General features: G+C 40.2%; 2 protein-coding genes across 4 annotated transcripts; both read right to left on the bottom strand.

Moving 5' to 3' along the window:
* Positions 1 to 860: 860 nt before the first annotated feature.
* On the bottom strand, positions 861 to 9,942 carry patl2 (PAT1 homolog 2). Its single transcript, XM_034861129.1, has 19 exons — positions 9,829 to 9,942; positions 9,141 to 9,294; positions 7,263 to 7,540; positions 7,112 to 7,174; positions 6,963 to 7,016; positions 6,729 to 6,893; positions 5,767 to 5,841; positions 5,500 to 5,648; positions 4,695 to 4,769; positions 4,465 to 4,588; positions 4,197 to 4,314; positions 2,625 to 2,731; positions 2,496 to 2,549; positions 2,285 to 2,427; positions 1,961 to 2,117; positions 1,725 to 1,865; positions 1,548 to 1,645; positions 1,314 to 1,454; positions 861 to 1,194 (listed from the first exon to the last, which is right to left on the bottom strand). The coding sequence occupies exons 1-19, from the start codon at positions 9,868 to 9,870 to the stop codon at positions 1,161 to 1,163; spliced, it is 2,172 nt and encodes a 723-aa protein (XP_034717020.1). The 5' UTR covers positions 9,871 to 9,942; the 3' UTR covers positions 861 to 1,160.
* Positions 9,943 to 11,963: 2,021 nt separating this feature from the next.
* On the bottom strand, positions 11,964 to 21,209 carry LOC117937300 (transforming growth factor beta-1-induced transcript 1 protein-like). Of its 3 annotated transcripts, XM_034861159.1 has the most exons (12): positions 20,777 to 21,209; positions 18,424 to 18,474; positions 17,924 to 18,072; positions 17,719 to 17,774; positions 17,262 to 17,398; positions 17,096 to 17,177; positions 16,239 to 16,323; positions 15,206 to 15,388; positions 14,656 to 14,829; positions 14,454 to 14,535; positions 13,969 to 14,117; positions 11,964 to 12,502 (listed from the first exon to the last, which is right to left on the bottom strand). In XM_034861159.1, the coding sequence occupies exons 1-12, from the start codon at positions 20,787 to 20,789 to the stop codon at positions 12,236 to 12,238; spliced, it is 1,428 nt and encodes a 475-aa protein (XP_034717050.1). In that variant the 5' UTR covers positions 20,790 to 21,209; the 3' UTR covers positions 11,964 to 12,235. The 3 variants fall into 3 exon arrangements, with proteins under 3 accessions (XP_034717050.1, XP_034717051.1, XP_034717052.1); XM_034861160.1 differs by lacking the exon at positions 18,424 to 18,474 and having other exon boundaries at positions 20,777 to 21,208; XM_034861161.1 differs by lacking the exons at positions 17,924 to 18,072; positions 18,424 to 18,474 and having other exon boundaries at positions 20,777 to 21,208.
* Positions 21,210 to 23,292: the final 2,083 nt, after the last annotated feature.

Below are 23,292 nucleotides of genomic sequence, written 5' to 3'. Positions count from 1 at the left end.
AACTCAGCGGGTGGCATTGCCGGTGTCTTCCTTGCGTCTAGGCGTTGGGTAGATCAAAAAGGTGCTCCAGACCAAAAATACCCACTCACCACACTAGTATGTAGCTAAAGTGGTAACCATGCGTCATTTACCGTAGCACGCCTCTGAAACATTGTTTATTTGCACTTTATTAAATTAGGGAAAAATCATTAAGTATTACAGGTGATAAACCTTAACTGTAATGTTCCGTTTGCAGGAGAACATTAGGGTTAAGTCGTTTCCCCGAAAAATGAGTAAGTTAAGACCCACTACACCACAACCCCAGACTTGAATTAAATCTGATGTCCAGAACTTAAACTGTACAAAAGAGCAGATAGTGTGTGTTAAGATGCATTTTCTGCAGACTTGATTAGACTATTGAGCATTTTGTAAAGAATTTTTTTTATTTTTTATTTGTGTTGCAAGTGCTCTACAAGGGTGCAATATAAATTACGACCGTTTCCAAATGAATATACTGTAATAAATAAAAATTACATCAAATACATCATATTTAGTATTGCTACACATGTATGCCTTTTTACAAAAAACAAAACTGCACTGCTTATGTTGATGGACCATGCCATAACAACTTCCTTAAATGGTTATTATAATAAACATAGGTTCAGATGTACAATCATAAATTACTATACAATCCTCAACCTGGTCACCAATATTTGATATAACACATTATCTCAGTAAGTGATACCTCAAGTTCATCCTGAATGCAACTGGGGTTAGACAGAAAAGAATCTGCTCCATTTACTAGTTAATGTAAAATGATCAACTCAGTATGTATATGGCAATCACATGAAATGACAACACTTGTTTTGGAAGGTTAAAACAAAAGAAATCAGGTCTGTGATTTTCAGAATAACTTGCACTGACGTAACCTACTGAAGACCAAAGGGAGGAAAGTAAAAGGATCAGGTAAAAAAAAGGAAATTAAAAAAAGAGAAACAGTTTGTGTGCAAAAATGTGAAGGGATGAGGGGGGGGGGAAGAACATTTTGTACAATACATTATTTTGTTACTAATTAACACTGAGGAGTTGTTTTTTTTCCAGGGCTATGCTTCTGCTCCTTCAACTCTAGTGCTCAATACAACCTGGTCATTAGCTAGGCGTCTCGTTAGCTTATGTCCACCTTAAGATGGAAGAGCCAGGAATCCGGTTGTAGACCTAAGTAAAGATATTTGATAATGTCATTTAGATCTACGTCCAAATACATTAACAAATTTGAATACAGTGTGAAAAGTGGCTCCTCTTGTATCAAAACATAAAAAAAAAAAAAGACTTACTCAATGTTGCTTTTTAGCTGATGCACAGTGCGCTTGTCCAGGTAACGGCAGAACAGAGTGAGCAGGTTTGAGGGCAGAAGCAGTGGCTCCACCAGTGAACATTGGGAGAGCTGTCCCGCCACCTGGAATATTGTGTCGGTCCTAAAAGACAACAGAAACACTACTGCCAAGATCTTATAACAGGATGTTAAAAATCATCTGCTGCCATGGAATATTAGCCCTTAAAATCCTCACCAGGCCTCAAAGTCGCCGATGCTGGGCTCAAGAGGAACACCTGAGGACAGAAGCTTCTCTCCTTGGGAGAGAAGAGCATACAGCAAGGACAGTCCAAACTGAAAAGAAAGATAAATTAATGAGAAATCTTCTCAAAAGTTCCCTTTAAAAGAATACAATAAAAACGAAAGTACAAACCTTATTCTGACATGCCAGCGTGAGAGACTCGTATGTCGTCAAAGACTCAGATGATGTCAAATCTTTAAGGACACCAATTAGCTGACTGAACGTCAGCCCACCAATTGCATTTCGAAGAGGCGGGTAAAGCACTGGCAGGTCCTAAAAGGATATGAGGACAATAAGATCATTCACAATAATAATTACCCAAAGAATGCATTTACTCAGTCTTTGTGCAGCTGAGCTAAGTAGAGCACCTCTTCTGGATCTCTGCTCATCAGCGTGGGAAGGTTAGACGTCACAACGCTCAAGATTTTCAGTGTAGTATCATGTTTCAGAAATGGGAGCAGACGGGCGAGAAGCTTTTTGCCTTTTGAGACGAGCAGGAAAGGAAGAAACTCCACTCCAGAATCTCTATATCAAAACATTTGTGAAAATTCGTTGCTCAAATTCAATTGAAACAATGTTCGAATAAATTAACTAATGGTATAGCTTCATTAGGAAAGCTAGACAAATTAAAATTTCAAACAAACAAAACAACATGCATCACTTCTAGCCAAAGACAGGGAGTATATACTTACAGGGGATTGTGATGTTGAAGCTGGAAGTAGATGTGCTCCACTTTCTTCTGTGACTTCTCAGTCAACCTTCTTTCTTCTGCTTCAGACAAGACTGTGGTTTTCATCCTCTCCGTCTCCTCGACCTCCAACAGAACCATGAACAACTGCAGGGGAAGTGGAGATGGTAAATAAAATGCACCTCACTACATTAAAACAAGCAAGCAGCAGGTACCTTTTCAATTTTGCTGAGGACTTCTAACCGCTGTTGTTGGATGCATTTCTGTTCCTGTAATGTGGAAATAAGTCAGTATGCAGGAAGGTGGATTAATACACTTTTAAGATGCCAAAACAAAACAGTCACCTCAAGTGGACCCTGAGCCTGAACTGCATTAACTGCGCTGATGGCACGGCGAGGAGAGTAACAGGTGGATACAGCAACTTGACCCAGAGAGCCCTCAATGTGCACCACTGGAATAGCAGACGAATGTTATAGTTGAAGAAAACACGTACAGCAAGCTAGAGTAGATACAGATGTTGCATTATCCGTTCACACGCAGTGTAGGTTTGGATTCAGAAGTGGGGCGTACACAATTAAGTCAATACAATTTAAAAAATATAAAACATGAAAAGGCATATTTTAAAAGGAGAATATTCAGTGCATTAAAATAGATTAATTTTTCAACCTGAAAAAACAAGTTTTTCCTAAAGCTTATTTCTTTGAACGCACGGTAATAAAACATTTTATCAATTCTGGGGTCTTATTTACAAACGTGGCTTACGAACAAAACAAGGCTGAAAATGTGCATGTGCCACTTCCCATGCAAAGGTTGTGATTTATACAATATATATAAAAAAACAAACAAAAAAACAACTGAACATGCAGTCCCGCCCAAACTAACCCATGCGTACACAAATTTGATGTGGGATTTGGCGACACAGATGGTGAGGCGGTGAACTGATGTCAGACCACAGAAAGTAACTGATGAAATAATGATTACTCGTAATGTTTAAGTATTGATGCCTCACACACGTTTTCTCTCCATATAATTCACATTGTGACAATAAATCCAGCAATGTTAATTGCGCTTAAACCTGTAAATTCCAACTCAAATCTTAAAATTTGTTCTTAATATTTAGCTGGCGCTGTCTCACCGTCACATTCTCCGCTACAAGCGCATGAGCATGAGATGGCCCGACAGCGTGGAATACTTGATAGCATCAAATACCCTACCATTAGATAATGGCAGAACACAGTAAATATCTAACAACTAAATATCTAGTTAAAATATCCAGTATACTGTCCATATATCATCAAATATCAAACTCTGGAAATACAGCCGTTAAGCACTCTATGAACTGAATTGGGTCCAGTAGAGGGCAACAATCCAGAACCGTGCCATCCCGGTCCAAATATGAGGTCTTTGCAACTCTGGCGGTAACCAGCTGTTTACAGCTAAGTGTTTTCTTTAAATATTATTATGTTCAACTTTATCACTAAGACTTGTTTGGATATCATATAGTTCCCCAGTTTGCATTGACTATGTCAACAAACAGGCCTGTGCAGGGCAAAATAAGAGGCTGATTCACATACGCACACTTGTAGGTAATCTGATTTATAAAGGAAACCTTGCTTACAGATGTGCACGATTGTATAAATCTGAATTTTTGGGGGCGTACTGCATTTTGGGAGTACTTACACTTTTAGTAATGATCCTAAGCACAGTTTTATAAATGAGACCCCAGATCTTCTCAAATACGAACTGTGGTGGCCAGACCGTCACAAAGGAATGTGCAGAGAAAAAAGTGCGGGCCAGAAAAATTGGATTTTTCCCCAGTGGAAATACACCCTTGCTTTGACAACAGGAAACCTTCTAGGCAAATCACATGCAGAATAATATGGTTTAATGGCATGAAAACGTGACGAGAGAAAAACCTGGGTCGTAAGCGTCAGTTTTCGTGATGTAAGGTGTGGTGAGCTTGGGTGGCTCCCTCCTGCTCCTAATGCCAAGCTCCTCCTCTGCCATCTTAGCTTCTATTCGTCGATAGTACTCCTATGACAAAGTTCAATATGTTGCCATAAAATGCTCTGGCTTTGGTCACGTACTCTAGAATTGGCTTTTAGCATAAATATATTAAATAAAAAGCAAAAGGTTGGTTATTTGGCTTAAAAGATACAATGATTAATGAAGACACTTTCTTACCTGGTAATAGTAGTCCTCATGGTATGGATTCTCACTTTGCAACTGAATCATCTGCAGTTTGGTGATCCACTCCTTCTCTTTGGCCGTCATAAAATTACAGTAAGGATCCCAGTCCTCTGGTTTTCTATAAACCAGTCATATAGTTCTATGAATAAGCTTTCCTTTTTCATTACATGCTGAATCTAAAAAAAAAAAAAAAAATCAAGTTCTTTAAACGATGTAGCACCAACCTTTGGAATATGCGTTGTTTTTGACTAAGTAGTCGTTTATGTTGTGGGTGGAGCTGGGTGACAGGACCCGGGTACCTGTGGGTCAGACAACTTCACATTAAAAAGTATCATGGATACATTCAACGCTCAGTTTCCATGTTAAAATGATGATGTGCTCCATAACATGAACGTAGTCATAGAGTAAAGACACCAATTAGGGCCGCACAATTTATCAAAAATCACAAAATGGGCCAGTGCATTCTTTAAAACAGCAGAAGTGAAATAGTCAAGGCAAAATACAATTTTGAATTAAGTATTGTTTGATGGCCTAGCCTACAAATCATATTGTACATACTTAAAAGGTCCCATGACATGGTGCTATTTAGATGCTTTTATATAGGCTTTAGTGGTTCCTTAATACTGTATCCGAAGTCTCTTTTCCAAAAGTAGGCATTGGATCAGAATTAAAGCCACAAGAAACAGTCCCACAATGAGCTTTCCTTAGGACGTGCCATTTCTGTGTCTAGCTTTTGAGGAGAAGGGGGGGGGGGCCCTTTAACTGCCACTTTGCCTGTTTCAAAGCCATGATGTCCCTTTCTCATGGGTAGGCCAAATTCTCTGGGCGGGCAAAGCAGAGAAAGGGGAGAAAACCTTGCTACACAGAAGAATGTATAAATGTAAGGTCAATGAAGAGTTTTATATACACTCATGAGGGATGAATAAGACTGCCAAGTCATAAATGTACTTCATACTCAGAAACCTTCGCTGACAAATATTTCAGGCTACAAGTCAAACATCCCTTTAAAATACAAATAGCATTACACACCTGAAATGCTGCAATGGATTAGACGAGGGGCTGTAAAAGGAGGACGGCCTTGGTGAGTTGGCACCAAAGCGAAGTTGCATCATCTTAGGAGTGAAAGACTGAGGGGTGGAGGGGCAAGGCCGGTTCATAGGAAACCTGAAGCCCCCTGTCTGATTCAGGACAAAGTAACATGAGTCAGGACATAAGGACATTTGCTCATCTCTTCATGAATATAATTACTGATGGCTTTTAATTTATCCAAATAGATCTAATTTGTTATTGAATAACCTGATTGTAATGTTGCCGTGGGGTTAACGGCTGACGTGAGAAAATGGGTGATCCTGGTACAATGGATGCATGCATCTGCAAGAAAAACAATACACTATCATTCAAAGAGGGAATTTGACAGGCAACACCTGACAGACAATGTGTTGGGTTTAAATTAATTATTTAACATTTTAGGCTTTTGGTTGATATTCATTCGAGAAGATGTTTCTGTAAAGTAAATTTGTAGATGGAGCCTGTCGCCGGTTAGCTTAGCATAAAGACTGCAAAAAGCTAACCTGGCTCGGTCCACAACAAAATCCCCCTACAAGCACCTCGAAGGCTCACCACATAACATGCAATACCTAATTCGTTTAATCTATTAACGACAAATCCCCACAAAAGGAGGAGACTTAAAGTCTGTGTTCCAACAAATTTGCACAATTTGCTTGTTGGTAATAAACATTTAAACTGTTATCAATTGTATTTGATGTTGGGTATCAAAATATTGAATAGAATACAAAAAAGTACGTCCTATTTTACAGCGGTTTGCAATGATTCTCCTTTCCCCCCCGCAATGTATTGCTTCATGTTGGTGAGACAACAGACCAAAGCCCGAGAGAGAAAAACAAGAGTTCAGCAGTAGATCGCACAGATTACAGATAAATACATAGATTTATAGCGAGCGAGACATATGGATAATAGATAGGCTGACGGCCAGATAACCGTAGCATAGACAATGTCCGCGGCCTCCACTGGTTGCCTGGCAACCTCACAGTAGAGATGAAACTATATGAAGTCTCAAGTCCTATTTACACATGCTTTGTCTGGATGGATTCAACTAACATGATACAACATGGTAATTGGTGAGCTTTACAGGTTAATTTTAAAATTATACAGACATCAGGGATATCACGCTTCTCAAACCCAAAATGTCTAACTGTTCCTTTAAAATAAATGATTATGTGTTAAGATGAATCCTCTACCTGAGAGGGGCTTCTTTGGCCAAAGGTTCTTCTGGAGTAGGAGCCTCTGGGTTCCCCTCTCCTGTCCCTAAAGGGAGAGACAGGATACGGCAAATCCACGAAGTTGGAGGTTGGGTGCTGACCTCTGCCTCTGTGACCATCAATCACACACACTATAGCACTGTCCTGAAAAACAAAACAATGGTTTAAGTAACCAAGTGTCACAAATTTTAACATGTGTTTAGTGATTTTAACCTGAAGTATTGATCCTGAGATTCTTGTAATCTTTCTGGAAGACGGTGCCATATACTAAAGAGAAAAAGAAAAAAAAAGGAAAAAGAAAATCAAGCAATGAAAGGAAACATTAACAGTGCCTAAAGTGCAACACAAAAGTTCACACTTACATCGTCCTCAAAGGTTTTCTGGTGCACGGCAATTCCACAATCCACTATGGCACTGTCAAGACTCTTAAAAAGCAAAACGATTTAAATGAAGATGAACTGCAATGGAGTGAGTTGACGAATCCCACATTTCAGACAATTATTTTTGCATTACCTTGAGGCTTGGTCGCCCCTCCACTGTCCTCATCACAGCTGGGTCTTCAAACATCTGCCCCCTGCCCAGCCCTCCTCTCTGTCCCCTACCTCTGCCACACTGGCCTGGGGGAGCTCGGGGCAGATACTGTGGCCTGTGTCTGGGAGGGGAGAGGGAGCTGTGGCGGGATGATGGTTTGGGGTCTGGTGGGGGGGGTGGTGTTAACGGTGGAGGCGATGGCTCTCGAAACTGAAGGAGACCGTTGCTAGTGTCCTCTGTGGTCTTGTGTGCATTGAGATCTACAATACATGTAGAAATACTGTCTGAGGAAGCTTTCATCTCTTCTCACTGTAAATGATACGAGTACTTCCGCATTGCACGGCCCATCAAGCAAGCGCACTTGAGACCTCCGCAGGGTGAGTCTACTACTTCCGGTTTGCCGTTCCCCTAACTTGAACGGGGATTAAATTATTTAGTCATGGGGCTCTTCTAGACTATCCAAAGGTTAGCAGAACAAATGGATCAAATTTTGATAGTGAAACGAGTTATTTCGCAGAGATTGCGCTACAAAAAAAAAAAAAAAAAGAGATCTACTGGATTTACAGACATGTCTTTCGCCATGTGAATCTATGGGGAAAAAGTCCTTTTGGGCATCATGTGATGCAATTAGCTTAAAAACCCAGCGCATTTCCTGGGGGCCGGGTATAAACACCAACTTTTGTTCTTGGGCATAAATAAAAGATCAGATTGTTAAGCTTAGAAATTTAAATGATCAGCAGTCCATCTGAAATATAATTTACTCATCCCTTCTTTTAGTCAATGGCAACATGTTTTGTATTGTTAAAATTCTTTATAAAAAAATAAAATAAAAAAGACTAGGTAGGAAATTATCAGGAATGCTTTTTTTCTCAGCTAGCTGGAGCCACAACAGCATCTAACTGGACACAAGTATCTGCAGTTACAATTATGTGAAAGAGGTGAGCAGCTAAATTGCTATCTAACCCACAAACTAACGTTCGTGGTGCACTTTTTCCAGGTGACTGTTTATTTAGTCACTCATTCAACAAGTGCAGGTGCAGATCAATACATGTGTTCATGTTGCTAAGTTACATCAAACTTTAGCAGGAAAGCTAAAGTAGTTGTGATTTAAAGTCTGTGGCTCTTGTGTTGTAAAGCAGGCTGCTGTCTGGCTCAGTGACATCTGCTCTGTTTAAAATAGAAGGCTGACAGAGGTGGGCAATATGGAGAAAACAAATATCACAATATTTTTGACCAAATCTCTCAATATACTGTAGATATTGTGGACATATTGTAGATTTGAAAACTGGTGCTTTAAACAATGAGATTTTTGAAAGAAAAAAAAAAATCAGTAATGTGGCTATAATGACTAAGTGGGTAAAGGCAAATACACATACAACATTTATATACACACTAGCTAGACCAGTCTGGTAAGTTAAGAAAATTACATCACTTTACTGTAATGCAGCCTTTAAACCAGGAAAATTGTCATATCACAATATCCAAAAGATATCTCATCTTATACTATATCTATGTATTGCCCAGCCCACACTAATGTCACTGCTTTATGCAAGATTTGATTGGCTGTATTGAAGGTCTCCATCTACATAGATGGATTACCAATGGTGAGGAAGTGCCATCATGAAACCAAAAAATAAATATCTCTCCTTTTGGTTTCAGATTTGTTTGCTCAAAGAACACATGACGTGTAATTTACAGTCTTTATGTGTATGCTGTAGTAACAAAAGTGGGGTTAGAGTGTAGAAACAGGTTTTTAATCAGTACACCTGCTGCAGGAGCTGACAGGACTGTCCATCTGAGAACAAGTATATTTAGATATTCAAATGATGGAAAAAGTTAAGGAGTAACATAACTACAGACCCATTCCAAACGTCTCCTCGTTGTAGATGTTTATCTCCTCATCTTCCTCAGCCATGGCCTGCAAAAGCCCACAGTCCATATTCGTCCCATCCTCTCCATCGCTCCAGTCTTCTCCATTCTCAGGCCACTGAAGCTGAGACACCTTTTCAGCCTCCTGTGTGGTTAAAATATATTAGTACTACAAAAAAAGCCACAAGACCATAAAAACATACCTTCATAAACAAACAGAAAAAAACATTTTAAAAAAAACAACGCTTAAAAAAAAACTTTTATGTGAAGGATTTACGTGACTAAATCATTTGTCAATTTGCATCTGTCTAAAGTTACAGTTCATGCTACCAGTCAAATTGCATGCCACTTTTATTGTGAAATAAACAAAGGAATTGGTTGCACGATTCTCCTTTTATTCCCCTCACTCTAATGATAAAATATCTTGACTACAAAGAAGCCAGAGACACTGAGATGAACCACAGCCATTTCCATAGCCAACACATCTCCATCTCACTTGGGAGATGTGTAGACTTGAAATAAAGTTATTTTTTTATGGCATCCGACCCATATGCTTATTTAGCATGCAATGAATACCTGCTTAGCTTGTTAACACGCCGTGTTCGCCCCAAAATGAGACCGTCAGCTCGCTCAATTCAATATTCACACATTAAAAAGCAGCTAAATTTGACTGACTTACTTGTTGCTGTTCTGAATCACTCATTGTGCATTTATTATTCATTTTCACACGGATCACGGTGACTTTATTCTTCCGCAAGGTTACCTGCTTTCTCTTGTCAGACAGCGAGGTTCATTAACTTTTAAATGAAGTCACCTGTGCGCTGCAGAGGAGGCGTGCACGCGTCAAAACGCTTCACGTAGCCTTCACGTCGACTCTAAACATGTCATTACAGACTATGGTGGATATTTAATGTGGTTTTCGAATTTGTTAAAGAGTTTATTTTGTTTTTCCTGTTTTAATAACCCTTGGAACAGTGGCGTAGGCAGAAATAGTAGGGTATTTTGGGCCAGTGCAAAGTGAGTGGGCCATTTAAAAAAAGACGTAGAAGTAGCCTACGTAGCAAAAAGAACAAACACCAATTTAACCTTCCAACAGACTGCATTACAACGGCAGTAGCAGTGCTGTCTACAACATACTCAACCAACAAAGCTCAAACCAAAGGTTTAAGGCTCAAATATATTTGCACCGGCAGAAGCACTGACTCTGCACATGTTAATACAAATATACAAATTACCATTTTATTTCACAAAGTGGCAAATAAATATGAACCAAACAGCAGAGAAGGCCTATGCTAGGCTACTGCATGACGGATAGCCTACATCAGACAGAACTCGCACATGTAATCCTTTGTGCATTCATAACAGCACTGCTTCCGAACTATAGGGTCAGATAATAAGCAGCAAATGCGCTATCAGCAGTAAAAGAAAATGAAAGAATGAAAACTTCCAGCCAAGCATTGTTTGAATTATTAAAGTTATAATGAAAAGTGTCCAACAAGGCGCCAAATCCTAGACAGTGTATCGAGTCCACGGCAGTGACAGACAAGAAAACTAAAAATGCAGTCACTCACAGATAAATTATCTTCCTATTTAATGTGGGCAAAACATTAACGCGTTTTAGCTAGAAGCCATCGTCAGTGTTCACCATTTTTTACCAAATAGAAAGGTTACTACTAGGTTACAAGAAGCGTGAAACACGTTTCAGCCTACTTAAAGTCTGTGAGGCCTCCTCTGTCGCTGATGGGCTGTTAGCTCCGCTGGGAAAATGTCTGCACATGCTGAAGAAAAGCTTCTTCTTTAAACTGTATTCTATCCATGAAAACTGTCCATGCAACTGAACGCAGCCCGGAGAGTCTGCCTGTTGTTGCCATAGTAACCACCTACGTTCCGAAGGCTTTCTAACCGTTTGATCCTCTGTGGTTTAAACAGTTTCGTTTTAATCAGAAGAGAAGACACATTAAACACACACAGTTTTGTTAGTATGTTTTTTTTTTTACATACATTTCAATATTTTTCATACCAAAACGTATTTAGATCTGACTTGGCTGGACGGGTCTGTGGGTAAAGTGAGCGGGCCAGTGCCGACCTGGCCCATTACTGACTATGCCATGGACACATTCAAGACACTCAGTAGTCAATCTCGAGCTCAAAGTGGTGAGCGAACAGGGCCATCTAGTGGTCAAACATTGTTCTACAACAGTGTTGTGCTAAGGGTATGCAAAGAGACTGCACGGTATATACCCACCATGCATCAAAGTATTATTCTCTTCTTTTTTTTTTATATTTTTTGTATATGCTTCAGCTCATGTCTAATAGCCTTGGTGAATTTGGAAAAGGTTATTAGTTCCCAGCAAAAGTTATAGGGGGATAGCCTACACCTTCTTCTTTTTAGGGTCGTGTAGACTTGAAATTGAGTTGCTTGATTTAATTATAAAGAAACATTTCTCACATTTCATAGATGATCCTTTGATTCATTCACCCATTAAAACAGCATACCAAGTTCGTTTTTCCTTTATTTTATTCTTTGGAATTGTTTTGGCAATCTGCATAGAGCAATAGTGAAAGAATAATGCAAAATATCTGACATTAACAGACACAAACCATACAGTATAAAGCAGTCAGCATACAATATATAAATGCAATTGCTGTGGCACTTATACTTTTTGCAATATAAAGCAAATATATTAATGGGGATTTTTTTAAATTTGCTCTCCACGCACTGTTTCATTTCTACCTTTGGCAAATGAAGTCAATTTTCACTATTCAATTTGAATCAATACAGTATGTAAAAGATTTACATACAGGAAAAAAAAACATTTAGCATTATTTAATATCTGTCTAACTAGAGTTATATTTCATACTACCAGTCAAAATGCAGTCCACTTTTATGTGAAATAAACATAAATGAATTGGGTTGCATGATTCTCTTTTTATTCCCCTCCCTCTATCAAACCTAATGGTCTTAAAACCAAGAGAGAGCACAGCTCTACCGCAGTAAAAAACAAACAAATTGAGAGCTCCGAGTCATAGAGCTTCTTCACTTGGTGACCCAGAGGAGGCTGAGGAGGATGCAAAGTACTGTGTCCTCAACCAAAGAGTTTGATAAAGCAGGGGTGGCAGTAGGGCTTGTTCTCCTGCTCCTTGAAGCAGCCTTTGCTCAGGGGCTTCAGGCAGAAGTGGCACACTAGGTGATGGGGGTGGAATTTGGCCCCCATGGCGGTGACGCAGCGGCCCAGGATCGGCTGCTGGCAGGCCTGACACATGCTGCCGCGGGACTGGTGGTAGTGGGCCTCACACAGCGGCTGACCCTCGTGTTCAAAGAAGCTGCCATTGACGAAGGGGCTGTAGCACTCCTGAAGAAGAGAGTTGCAGTGAGATTCAGTCACAGCAGAGAGCCCTGACTCATGGAATTGTAATTCAACAGTTGTCAAATGTCAGATGTGAAATGGCATTTTTATCATGACATATTTTATTCAAACTTATTTTAAGGAACACCCTGCTCATACAGCTACACACACCACTAGTCTCACATTGCCAGACCTTCCTCCACAGAGCAGCGGAGGACAGACTGGCTAGTCCGGAATCGGAGAAAAAAGTGCTCTGGTTTATTGTCATTTCTTTAAACCAATCACAATCAACTTGGGTGGTAAGAAGCGCCGGATACGTGTACAGTGCCTCTGCAAAATAACCTAAGAGAGGAACTTGTTTTGGTAGAACATGTGCACGAAGTTCTGGAATTAAAATGGCCGTCAAGCGTGTAATGAGAATTTTACGAAAACATAAAAATAATATGATTGTCGATTCTAACTCGGAGGATGTTTCCTGAAGGCACCAGAGTTAAAAATGCCAATACAAAGAAAGCGGAAGGTGAAGGACATCTGGCCGAAAATCAGGGACAACCGGTGGAAACTCAGGCGACACCGGAACAATCCCGTAAATGAAACATCGTCGATTTAGACCACACACACCACAAACACAGTCTGGGATCAGACTGTGCAGCTTCACTGTAGCTGTTGTGGTTTAAGTGCCTTGCTCAGGGGATCATGTGAAACCAATATCAACATGTAGGTCACAGAAATGTCCAACATTAGCATAAATATTACAGAGGACATGACATCCTTGTCCTAAATGGTGATGCCTGACCATCTGCCAATGCCTTGATCCCAGAATAAATTTAAAAGTATCCTGTGGAGGTTTGGACCTCTAGTAGCGCTATGGATTGTTTCAAATGTAAACACAACACTGTTTACAAGAAAGATCCACACAGTACCTTTAAAGCTTTAGCGCGTAGTTTCTGATGCCCTCATGATGAATTCTAATTCTATTGACAACAAAACCATTGGTGCGGCCACATGATACAAGCCTTCCGTTGCACCCACTCCTACATGCAGTTGCTAGTAGCCAAGGAGGACACGGAGGATAAAAAAAAAAACTGATTTCCTCATAAGAAGAGGTAATTATTTTTAACTTGAGTTTCTGCGCAGGCAAGTTACCGCCAATCCCAATCACAATGTTCTGAGCATAGCCATACTGAGAAATAAAGACATAGAGAGTTTTGAGGAGCTGATGGTCTTAATTAACATTTGCAGCAACTCTGTTGGCAATGGCTTTAATGTATTGGGCGTTCATTTATGTCAAAGAGTTACGCACTTAAGCTCTAAGTTGGACCTGACTTTTTCTCAGAATAAGTCTATAAGGACTGCAACCATAATACACCATGGATCAAACTGTTGTGCTACACACCATGCAGCTGTTTGGCAAACGCAACAACAGACATTATCATTGACCCGGCCCTCAAACCCAACAGAGAAGCACTCACCCTGCATACGAAGCACTGTGGGTGCCAGAGAGAGTTGAGAGCTGAGATGTAGTTTTCCAGGATGGGCTGGCTGCAGCCTTGACAGCGGGAAGCAAACAGAGTCAAGAAGCACTGCTGGCAGTACTGCTGGCCTTCACGGTCATGGAAACCTGCAAAAGATACGGTCACCATGTGACTCTGTCTATTTTTTTATTTTTCATTTTTGCAAATTATTGCGTATTTCCCCGGAATTCTTGGCAGGGTGGATTCAAATTTAAATCAAAACTTTATTCCTTTGAAATCCATACAAATTAGATGTTTAAGGGGGGGTTAAAAGCAAGGTTACAGAGATTTCTAACTTTTACAAACACTGGGATGGATTATGAACTTAAAATGAAGGGCATGCAGAGCTTTTTAAGGGCATACGTAAGTATGACCCAGCGGAAGTTCACTGTTAACAGTTGTGTGTTGAACCCAGACAGGATACAGTGTGTGCCGCCCATTACCTTCCTCTCCAAACGCCCGGCTGCACTTCACACAGCAGAAACACTCTGGGTGCCAGTTCTTATCCAAAGCAGTGACCATTTTCTGAATAACAAGAGGAATAAAAAGTGAAAGGGCTTTAGGTGGGTTGGGGTATTAATTTGAACTTTTCATTTTAAAATAAAGCTCTGACTTATGTGACACACGTACAACCAAGTTTCTCACATTTAGAATGGGCTTGTTGCATTGCGCACAGTGAGGGGAGAAGAGGGTGAAGTAGTCCGACTCGCAGTACGGCCGTCCATCCTTCTCAAAGAAGTTGCGACTGCCTAACTCCGTCTCACACTCGGTACACACAAAGTGCTCTGGGTGCCACACCTTTCCAAGAGCTGTTACCACCTGCACGGGGGAAACAGTCAAAAGTTGATTAATAAACGGCATCCTTTTATGATTATAGCAACAAAGTCCTGTCCAACCTTTTCACCAGTTCACCAGTTTATTCATTAAATCATCTTAGCTAGTGGACTGATGACTGCATGTCACCACCAGTACCGTGGTGCTGTCGGATGTTGGTGTGGTTTTATTGTCTTCTTATTGTCTTCTTATTGTTTTACTGTTAAATGTGGCTCCCTTGAGTGCAAAAAAACTTCCCCTCGGGGCAATAAATTCACACATTCATTTAGTTATAACATTTGGAACATATGGTTCTAACTATCAAACTTAGAGGTCAGAAGCTTAATATACTTTTGTGCATTGACAAATTCTGATAACTCACCTGTCCTACGACTGGTTTTTGACAAGCAGAACAGTTTCCTTTGGAAGATGTTTGAACACCTTGTCGGCTCAGGTCTGACTGAAGTAGCCCCAGCATGCTGTCCAATGAGCCGCCGGATGACGCCTGCGGAGGGGCGCCGGGCTGCTGCGGTGCTATCACCACTGGACTGACAGGTGCAACTGGCTGGGAGAAAGAAAACGAGAAAGAAAAAGAGAACAAGAGGAAGAAAAAGCGATGGATGGCACATTTGTTTTTGTGATTTTAGTTCTCCAAGAGTTTATCATCAATCTACAGTTGGTTTAAAATGAACTGTCACAAGAGACAGTGGTGAGACAGTGGAGACTATGGTCAATGCATTTTGATCGGCTTGTTTATTTGGATATAAACAAAAACCTACAAAATATAATGACAATCCATCTTATAGTTTTTATTTATCTTAATAGTTGAGTCTAGATCAAAATGGTGGTGTGACATGCCATGCATACAGCTGCTGGCATTGTTAAACCAGGTATGTATCAACATTTTGGTAATAACAACAAACAGTATTCAATTGAGAAATGCTCCTTTTTAAAACTCACTGTTCCCATAACTTCATGCTCACGTTTGTTTATAACCCACAGCTGGACTGCACACTGGAACCAAACAAACCTAAAATGACAGAACCACTTCCTTTGCTCACATGCTAGCACACCGACTCACTAAAACGGGAGAATATCTGGATTATGTACAGTACCAAATGTAGCTCTGACTTCCAACTATCTGAAGATATCTGAAGATATTTTTGAGGCGGCAAAATATCTCTACCAAGACTGATTTCCATTGTTGGCTCTATCTGGTGACTGGTTTACACCAGGAGGCATGTGCTGTGGCCAGGCTGCACAGTTACACTGAAGTCATTATGCAATCAAGTGAATGTCTTTGTGAACCCACCATGAGTCAGTGTGAGCTGTGTTGGTCACATTCTAGGCACATTTGCGGATTGACAAACTTTTTTAAATTTTTTTATTTTTACAACGGCTGTGTGGACTCTTACTGTGCTCTGGACTCTGAAGTCTGACAGAGAAGCCATCAGTTTGTCCAATTCCAGTGTGGCTGATGTTGCTGAAGGCTTCGCTGAGCTAGGAAAAAAAAGAATTGTTGGTTTAAAAAAAGAAGAAAAAAATAAATTTTATTTCATCAAATTTGACTTGTATACTGGCCAAGATTTATCAAATTGGGACTTTGTTTCAGTTGTTAACTAAATGTATGTGGATGTGCAACTATTTCAACAATCCGTCTGTCATTGATAGTGTAACAAAACAGACCTGCATTTAAACTTAATCATGACATTCCCTTACTCATATCTAGCTGCAAATCAGTTGGTGGACACTAAAACTGACTTGGAATAGGTTTAGAAAACATGTATGTTGCAAACATACTTCACAATACAATATAGATTTTTTCATTTTATTAATTGATATACACACCTTGTCATTCACATTTTTAAAGTTTAAATATAGGGTAACACTTTACAATAAGGTACCCAAAAATGTAGCTTCATTCATTAAACAGTAGCTACTACAGTAGCAGTGTTTACCAGTAACTAACCATAAGTGCTTGAATCCCAGACAATCAGTCATTAATTATTAGCTAACCATAACTCATTCATTCCTCAGTAACTACCTACATTTTTGTGTATCTTATTGTAGTGTTACCAAATATAGTTAAATAATTATAGCATTTGCACAATCTAATTATTTTAAAACTTTCTAATAGTTAATGGTACAATATGCTTGTATTGTACAGCTCTCCTGCAAATGGAAACTCTACAATTAGAAGTTTGCATTCACTAGAATTGTAGCAAATTCTGTTGATTCTTTAGATTTAAGTTGATTGATTTGATTTGTGTACCTGGAGGAGGAAGATATGGCCTTATCCTTAATCGTGTCCCTCTCATCTTTCTTAGAAGAAGGGAACTGGGCCAGGATCTCATCTGATGACAAAAAACAAGTTCATATGCAGGATAAAAAACGATTCACCTCACAGTTAAACGCAGGGATGTAAAACACACACTAACCAGTGATGTTGAACTGGGTGGCATTCAGCTCCTGTAAAAGATGGTCCAGTTCACTCAGACCTCCACCCAGTAGCGAGGAGGAGGAGAAGGCCGGAGGAGGATCTGTTGTGCGGGGAGAGCGTGGTTTACACACTGTGCTGTAAGAAAGGCAAAACAGATTGTGTCACTAATGCGGTTTGCTTCTTCGTGGTCACTTTGTCCATTCAGAAATTAGTCATGCAGCAGCTGAATACTCCCATCTGTATATCGCAGTGCTTTTAGAACAAAATATCAAATGTATAAAACAAACAATTTACATTTGTTTTGTTTATGTGTTTCCTGTTGAACCTTGGGCAGATATTTCACTATGCAAACACAATGAGTAACTCATTTCTCTCTGATGCAAAATCTGAAGAACCAACTTAAATTCACAGAAATGCCTGATAATCAGATAATATATTCTGATATAAACTCTTACCTGTACAATTTGTCTGGGTTGGAGTTTTGGGAGGATTTCATTGCTGCAGAAACCGTCTAAGAGGCAAAACAACTCCAGCTTTTTAGTCAAGGTGTTACAAAAGCAGCATGTTTAGGTATGATTATAATGCTCTAAATCATAATTTAAACCTAATCTACAATGAGAAAATGGCTATGACTCCATCCCTGGCAGCTAGTTGTCTCACCTGCTGTGGGGTGTAAGCGGGCGGCGGTGGCCGGGTTTGGGCAGACTCCCGGGTTTCAGGGTCAGCATTTTGTGGAGGCTCGGAGGTGAGCAGGACAGGACACCGAGCTAGAGGAGAGCCAGTGTTCTCCAGATCAGCAAGGAGGGCATCTGAGCGAGAGGGAGGTGAAAGAAACCGATGCTGAACACATAACAGCATGAAAGTGATGGAAGCCTGGTTAGATTTACAAATAAATTTAGCTTCATGTTGTTGTTTTTTACGAGAAGTAAAGACAGAAAGGTATCTACCCAATAATGTATATCTTTATTAATGTCCCTGACAGTTTTATAAGTTTGTATATAAAGCGTCAAAGGGAAATAGAAAGACATATGAGTTTAGAAATGGATTTAAAGAACATGCAGTGCAGATGGAGATGAAAACAGAACATAAGAAGTTAAATGAATGACTTGCTGGCAGACACACTGAAACAAATGCAAACACATGCACATACAGTTACGTACCAAACACAACAATACGGGGACTGAGAGGGTAGTTAGGTGGCTCAGGCACTCCTAAGGAGAGACAGACAGCCTATGTGACCATTAATACAGCAGCAGCATATCAGCCCACACGTCAATACACAACATGAAGGACAATGAGCGTCCTCAGACATCAGTCAGAGGACAGGACCGGCCGAGTTTTGGCCGACACAATGGAGTTATTAGAACACAAAAAACATGTCTGCATTCAAATCTAAGACATGCCAGTATAGAAAGGAAGCAAAGGAGGAAGAGTGTTTGGCAACTGATATCTAACTCCATCCCAACCCACCTCACTTACTCACTCACTCCAAGTGGAAGCTATCCAGAAACTCAACTTGCTCAAGGGTTAGCCACTGCATGACTTCACTTAGTGCTGGCAAGTCGATGTACGCGTGACTAAAGGCAGAGCTGGAGTTTGTAAAAGCTGGGCTGAACATGAGTAATTACAAACTCTACGTTAAAGAAGAGAGGCATTGGTTTTGGCCAAATGTTACTGGTTTTACAAAGACCTTTCACACTGCTGATACAATACTATACAGTACATTAATTAATTATTTGCAATCGACTTAACACGGCCGGCAGTTTGTTGGTTATTAAAAACAATGACTATACACCCCGGCAAATGCAAAAGTACCCTCCGGGGTACAAGTAGCTCTGATCTACTGGTAGATCTTTTTAAGAACATAACCAGGCATGAAACTTGTTACCTCAACAGACAGGAACTCATGTTTACAGTCAGAGCTTTTAACAAGGTGCTGTCCCTTGTTAAAAAGCTTTACCTATACCCGTGTGCTGAAGACCTCATCATATTGTTTGTTTTGATGGAATTGTAACTCGCCAACCACAAATTTCTGAACCTCGTGTTATGGTAGCCTTTGTAGAATGAGGATGCCATGGATGTTTGATGAATGCTTGAGCCTTTCGATTAGACTGTGTAAAACATCTGTGATGGTTCATAGAACCTGCATTAGTTCATCCCTGTGGCCACTTCTGCCACAGATTATTCACACTTGTGGTACAACCATGTGGTGAGAAACTTGTGCATATGCTACTTGCCCTCCTTCTTCCTGCTGTGTGTCTCTTTCTCTCTCTTTTTCTCACACACACACACACACACACACACACATATATATACACACTCTTACGGACTGAACTGCTCTTATAAGGAGCTGAACGTCTCTCAATGGGAATTATGACCATATTTAGAGCTGCCTGTCGAGTTGTTTGTCTTGGCCAAAGGCTTCTCTAACAAGCGCTCTCTCTCACCGAATAGTCTCGCCAGATTCAAAACATAAACTTACAACATTATTAGACAACAGCATAAACCGAGTGTCCCGAACATGGCCACCGCAAGACTTAACTCTCACCCAGTAACTTGGCCTCTCCATGTGCAATCCAATCCAGATGTGCCCAGATGCGCTTGGCTGCGTTTAGCCATTCTTTCCACTATTGCTTGGAAAGCATAAATCCCCTAATTCTGAAGCAAAGAAACAACAGTTCCTGATAGACCAATTTGGGCAGGTGAGGAAAAAGGCCTTTCTATTTTCATCAACTCTGTGGCTTTTTTTTTTTTTTTTTTTGAAATAGCAGCGTGGCCCTGGGCTATTTCAGGGCCTCTCCGACATACAAAGCGTCAGCTTCTCGCAATGTTGTTCTTCTGAGTAAAGAGAAAGAATCTTCTTTTAACATCTTTATCAAAAAACGGAACCAGTCATGCTCCCTGACACTGGAAACCAACCTCTTTGATGTCTTTTAAATAACAAACACTCTATTGACCATTATGTGGCTTCTCTCCATCTGTGGCTTGTTAATATGAATGGATGGGAAAGGCCGCTGTGGATCTCTTTTAATCTAATTTACAAAGAATTTATTGAATTTTGAAGGGCATGCACAACATAGCCTACTAAATGGCGGTCAGACAGGCAGACTAATGTAGTATTAGTTTTTGTATTACCTGTGTGAGTATGTGTGCATTTGTGGCCTATTTGCTTGAAAAGGTAAAACACAATTAGTAATGATAAGAGGATAGCAGGTATCACAAGATAAGAATAAAGTATACACTGTTTTTGACATAAAAGGTGTGAGATATACTAGCCTATCTAAAGATATGCCATTGTTTTTATCTGCCTTAAAATGTTATGGAAGCAAATAAAATCCTCTTTACATTATAGTCCCATATATGTCCTTGTGGACAGAAAAGGAAATTCTATTCTACTATGAAAGCCTAAACTAACATATATCATTTCCTGTTTGGGCACACCACCCCTCCTTAAGATCCCCCTTAAGATACCTCAACATGCAGTAGAAGAACAGTTACTGCACTAACACTTACCCAAATCGTCCATGATGTTTTAGCCGACTGTTCTCCTCTTTGAGTGACACGACACGTTCACGGACAGCATTAATAAGTAGTGATGGACGCGTTCAAAGCCCGCAAGATAGACTCGTCTGGGTGCTATTTTCTGCGTCGGTCCTGAATAACTTCTTGGACACCGTTATCCGCCAAGAGAAGAGGAAGAGGGGGACGAGGAGGAGGAGGAATAACAGGAGGGCGTCCCGTTTCTTTTTCCTACACGGCTCTCTTCCTGTGTAATGCCTACCAGGAGCTCAGACTCAAAGAAGGCGTAGTTAAATAGATGTGGTTGAACCCCGCATTCCCCGGACACGCGACGTCATCCTGGACATTCCTAGTCCATATTTGGGATCGAGAATTAAAGATCAAGTGGCGCCAAACTGCAGCTGGACGTTGCTGCGCCGATGTAGGTGAAAATTCAAAATTGCCCTTTACTGGCTTGTGTTTTTACAGTGAATACAACCCTGGGATAAACACTCAAGGGGCGGTGCACTGTTTTAAAAAAATGAGCTTGTAAAAAAATAGCATTTGGATATCGACTGTTTCTTTTTAATATATCTTTCTTCAAATATGTCTAAAGCCCAAAAAATTACCGGTAATTTATATTAAAACTTTTCAACTATTCTATTATAATAATTAAAAAACAGGACATTCAGTAATTTACCTTAGAGTCCAATCAACATTTTTAAGAGTTTTTTCCACCATATGAACCGGTTCATACTGTTCAGAGGGCTGGATTAAAGGATTACACTTTTTCTAGTAGGCCTTCTAACATTCCCATATACTGTAACCTGTGTGTAGCCTACTTTAAAAGGAGAAGCTACTGGTCGCTGTGGATGGCCCACCTGTAGGCCTCCATACTGCCAACCTATAGCGACTTAACGTTTTGCTGAATGCATTTACCACACGGACCCCATCAAATACAAATCAATCTTAATATGAGGATGTGAGTATTCTTTTTCAGACAGACTTGGAGAAAAAATGCAAATCCATCTCAAGTTCACATCAAGTAGCCTACCCCACACACTGCAAAAGGCACAGACAGCTTCTTTATATGTCCCTCCACAGGTTTTCTGTAGGTCAGTTAGTTTGGCGTCATTTGTTGAAACAACTAAACTTCGGAAAATGTACCGCGTGAGCACAATATAAGATGAAATCTGTTGGAGCAACAGTTTGATTAATAACCCAGGACTGAGTTGATGTTAACTACTTTTTATTTAAGTGGCGTGGAAAAATCCCAAACAACATTGCATGTAGTGATTACCAAAAAGCAACTGACAGGGAACCTGAGACATTTGATGGGGTAAGGAAATCCTTGATTTGTTGTTTATATTTCATTCAAACTGTTGACTTTTGGTGTGTCTTGTATGTATATATATATATATAAACACACACAGACATTCATTGGCTTTTCCTGGCCATAAACTAGCTAAAGAAAATGGCACAAAATGAAAAGCACGGGTGTAAATAATGACATTAACGGTGGTTTCAGTTGCATGCTGAATCACTGTCCCCCCTTATTGGGACACTTAAAAGGTGCGGTAGCTAAGACTTACAAAACTAACTGTCATATTTGCTAAAACTTACCCTATGTTTGAGTGTGTGTGTGTGTGTGTGGGGGGGGGGGGGGCGGGGTCTAACTGCGTTTCAATCACTGTTCAAGCACAGGCATCCATTCTCCTTAGGACTTAGGAGACAGAAGACTGAGAAGTTGTCAATGTTCATATTTTTTGGCTAAGTCCTGGATCTTTGCGATCCTACCTACAGCACCTTTAAACAGAACATAGCCATTAGTGATGTTATTAGTTACAGCTTTGTTTTTCCTACTATGCCAACTCAAAATGTCTGTCCATGAAAGCTACTGCCCTCCCCAACTTCTTCAACAGGCCCCTTCAATTCTGTCTTCTTCATAAAAAAATTGACACAAACCTGTATTTAAAATAAAAATCAGCCAGCAGTGTAAAAAACAAAACAGGAAAAACTTTTAATTTTGCAAGCTCACAGTTACAGGCTATATTTGTGTGATTATGGGAAGGTGCCACATTGATGTTGGTGACATGTGGTGATGTATGCATTTTCAAAACGTAGGTCTTATCGCCAGAAAACGTTTCTCCTGTGTAGACTGCATGCCACAGACAGAACGTCCCTTGACCAAATTAATCCCTCTGTGGTCCAGTTCTGTTGTCAGTTTTATCTGGTTTTGTGAAAATAAAGCCTTTGTTTTGAATTTCGTTTGATGCAGTCTCCCAATTCGGACACCGGACTCCTTACCTATGCGCATTATTTCTAGAACACTGTGACACACAACTACACTTTCACCTTTTCCAAAATATTAATGATACTTATAATAACTCGCACACACAATCATACTCTCCAAACCAGCTTCCTCACTCAAAAAGCTAGTTGGTGCTTAAGAGCAAAGTCAAAGAGCAAAACCGCATGTGATGTGGAAATCATAAAGCTAATTTGGGGGGGGGGGGGGGGGGGGGGGGGGG

Source organism: Etheostoma cragini, chromosome 21 (genome assembly GCF_013103735.1).
Source record: "Etheostoma cragini isolate CJK2018 chromosome 21, CSU_Ecrag_1.0, whole genome shotgun sequence".
Taxonomy (NCBI): Eukaryota; Metazoa; Chordata; class Actinopteri; order Perciformes; family Percidae; genus Etheostoma; species Etheostoma cragini.
This window is presented reverse-complemented; position numbering and strand designations above follow the sequence as displayed.

What these genes read in the sequence shown, in the direction of transcription:
- patl2 (XM_034861129.1), bottom strand. Translation starts at nt 9,870, where the DNA reads ATGAATAATAAATGCACAATGAGTGATTCAGAACAGCAACAA. An exon ending in AGGCTCAGGGTCCACTTGAG is followed by an intron (nt 2,550 to 2,624) that starts GTGACTGTTTTG and finishes TCCACATTACAG; the next exon opens with GAACAGAAATGCATCCAACA. An exon ending in ATCGGCGACTTTGAGGCCTG is followed by an intron (nt 1,455 to 1,547) that starts GTGAGGATTTTA and finishes GTTGTCTTTTAG; the next exon opens with GACCGACACAATATTCCAGG.
- LOC117937300 (XM_034861159.1), bottom strand. An exon ending in CCGGGCGTTTGGAGAGGAAG is followed by an intron (nt 14,118 to 14,453) that starts GTAATGGGCGGC and finishes TATCTTTTGCAG; the next exon opens with GTTTCCATGACCGTGAAGGC. An exon ending in CACAGTGCTTCGTATGCAGG is followed by an intron (nt 12,503 to 13,968) that starts GTGAGTGCTTCT and finishes TCTCTTCTTCAG; the next exon opens with GAGTGCTACAGCCCCTTCGT.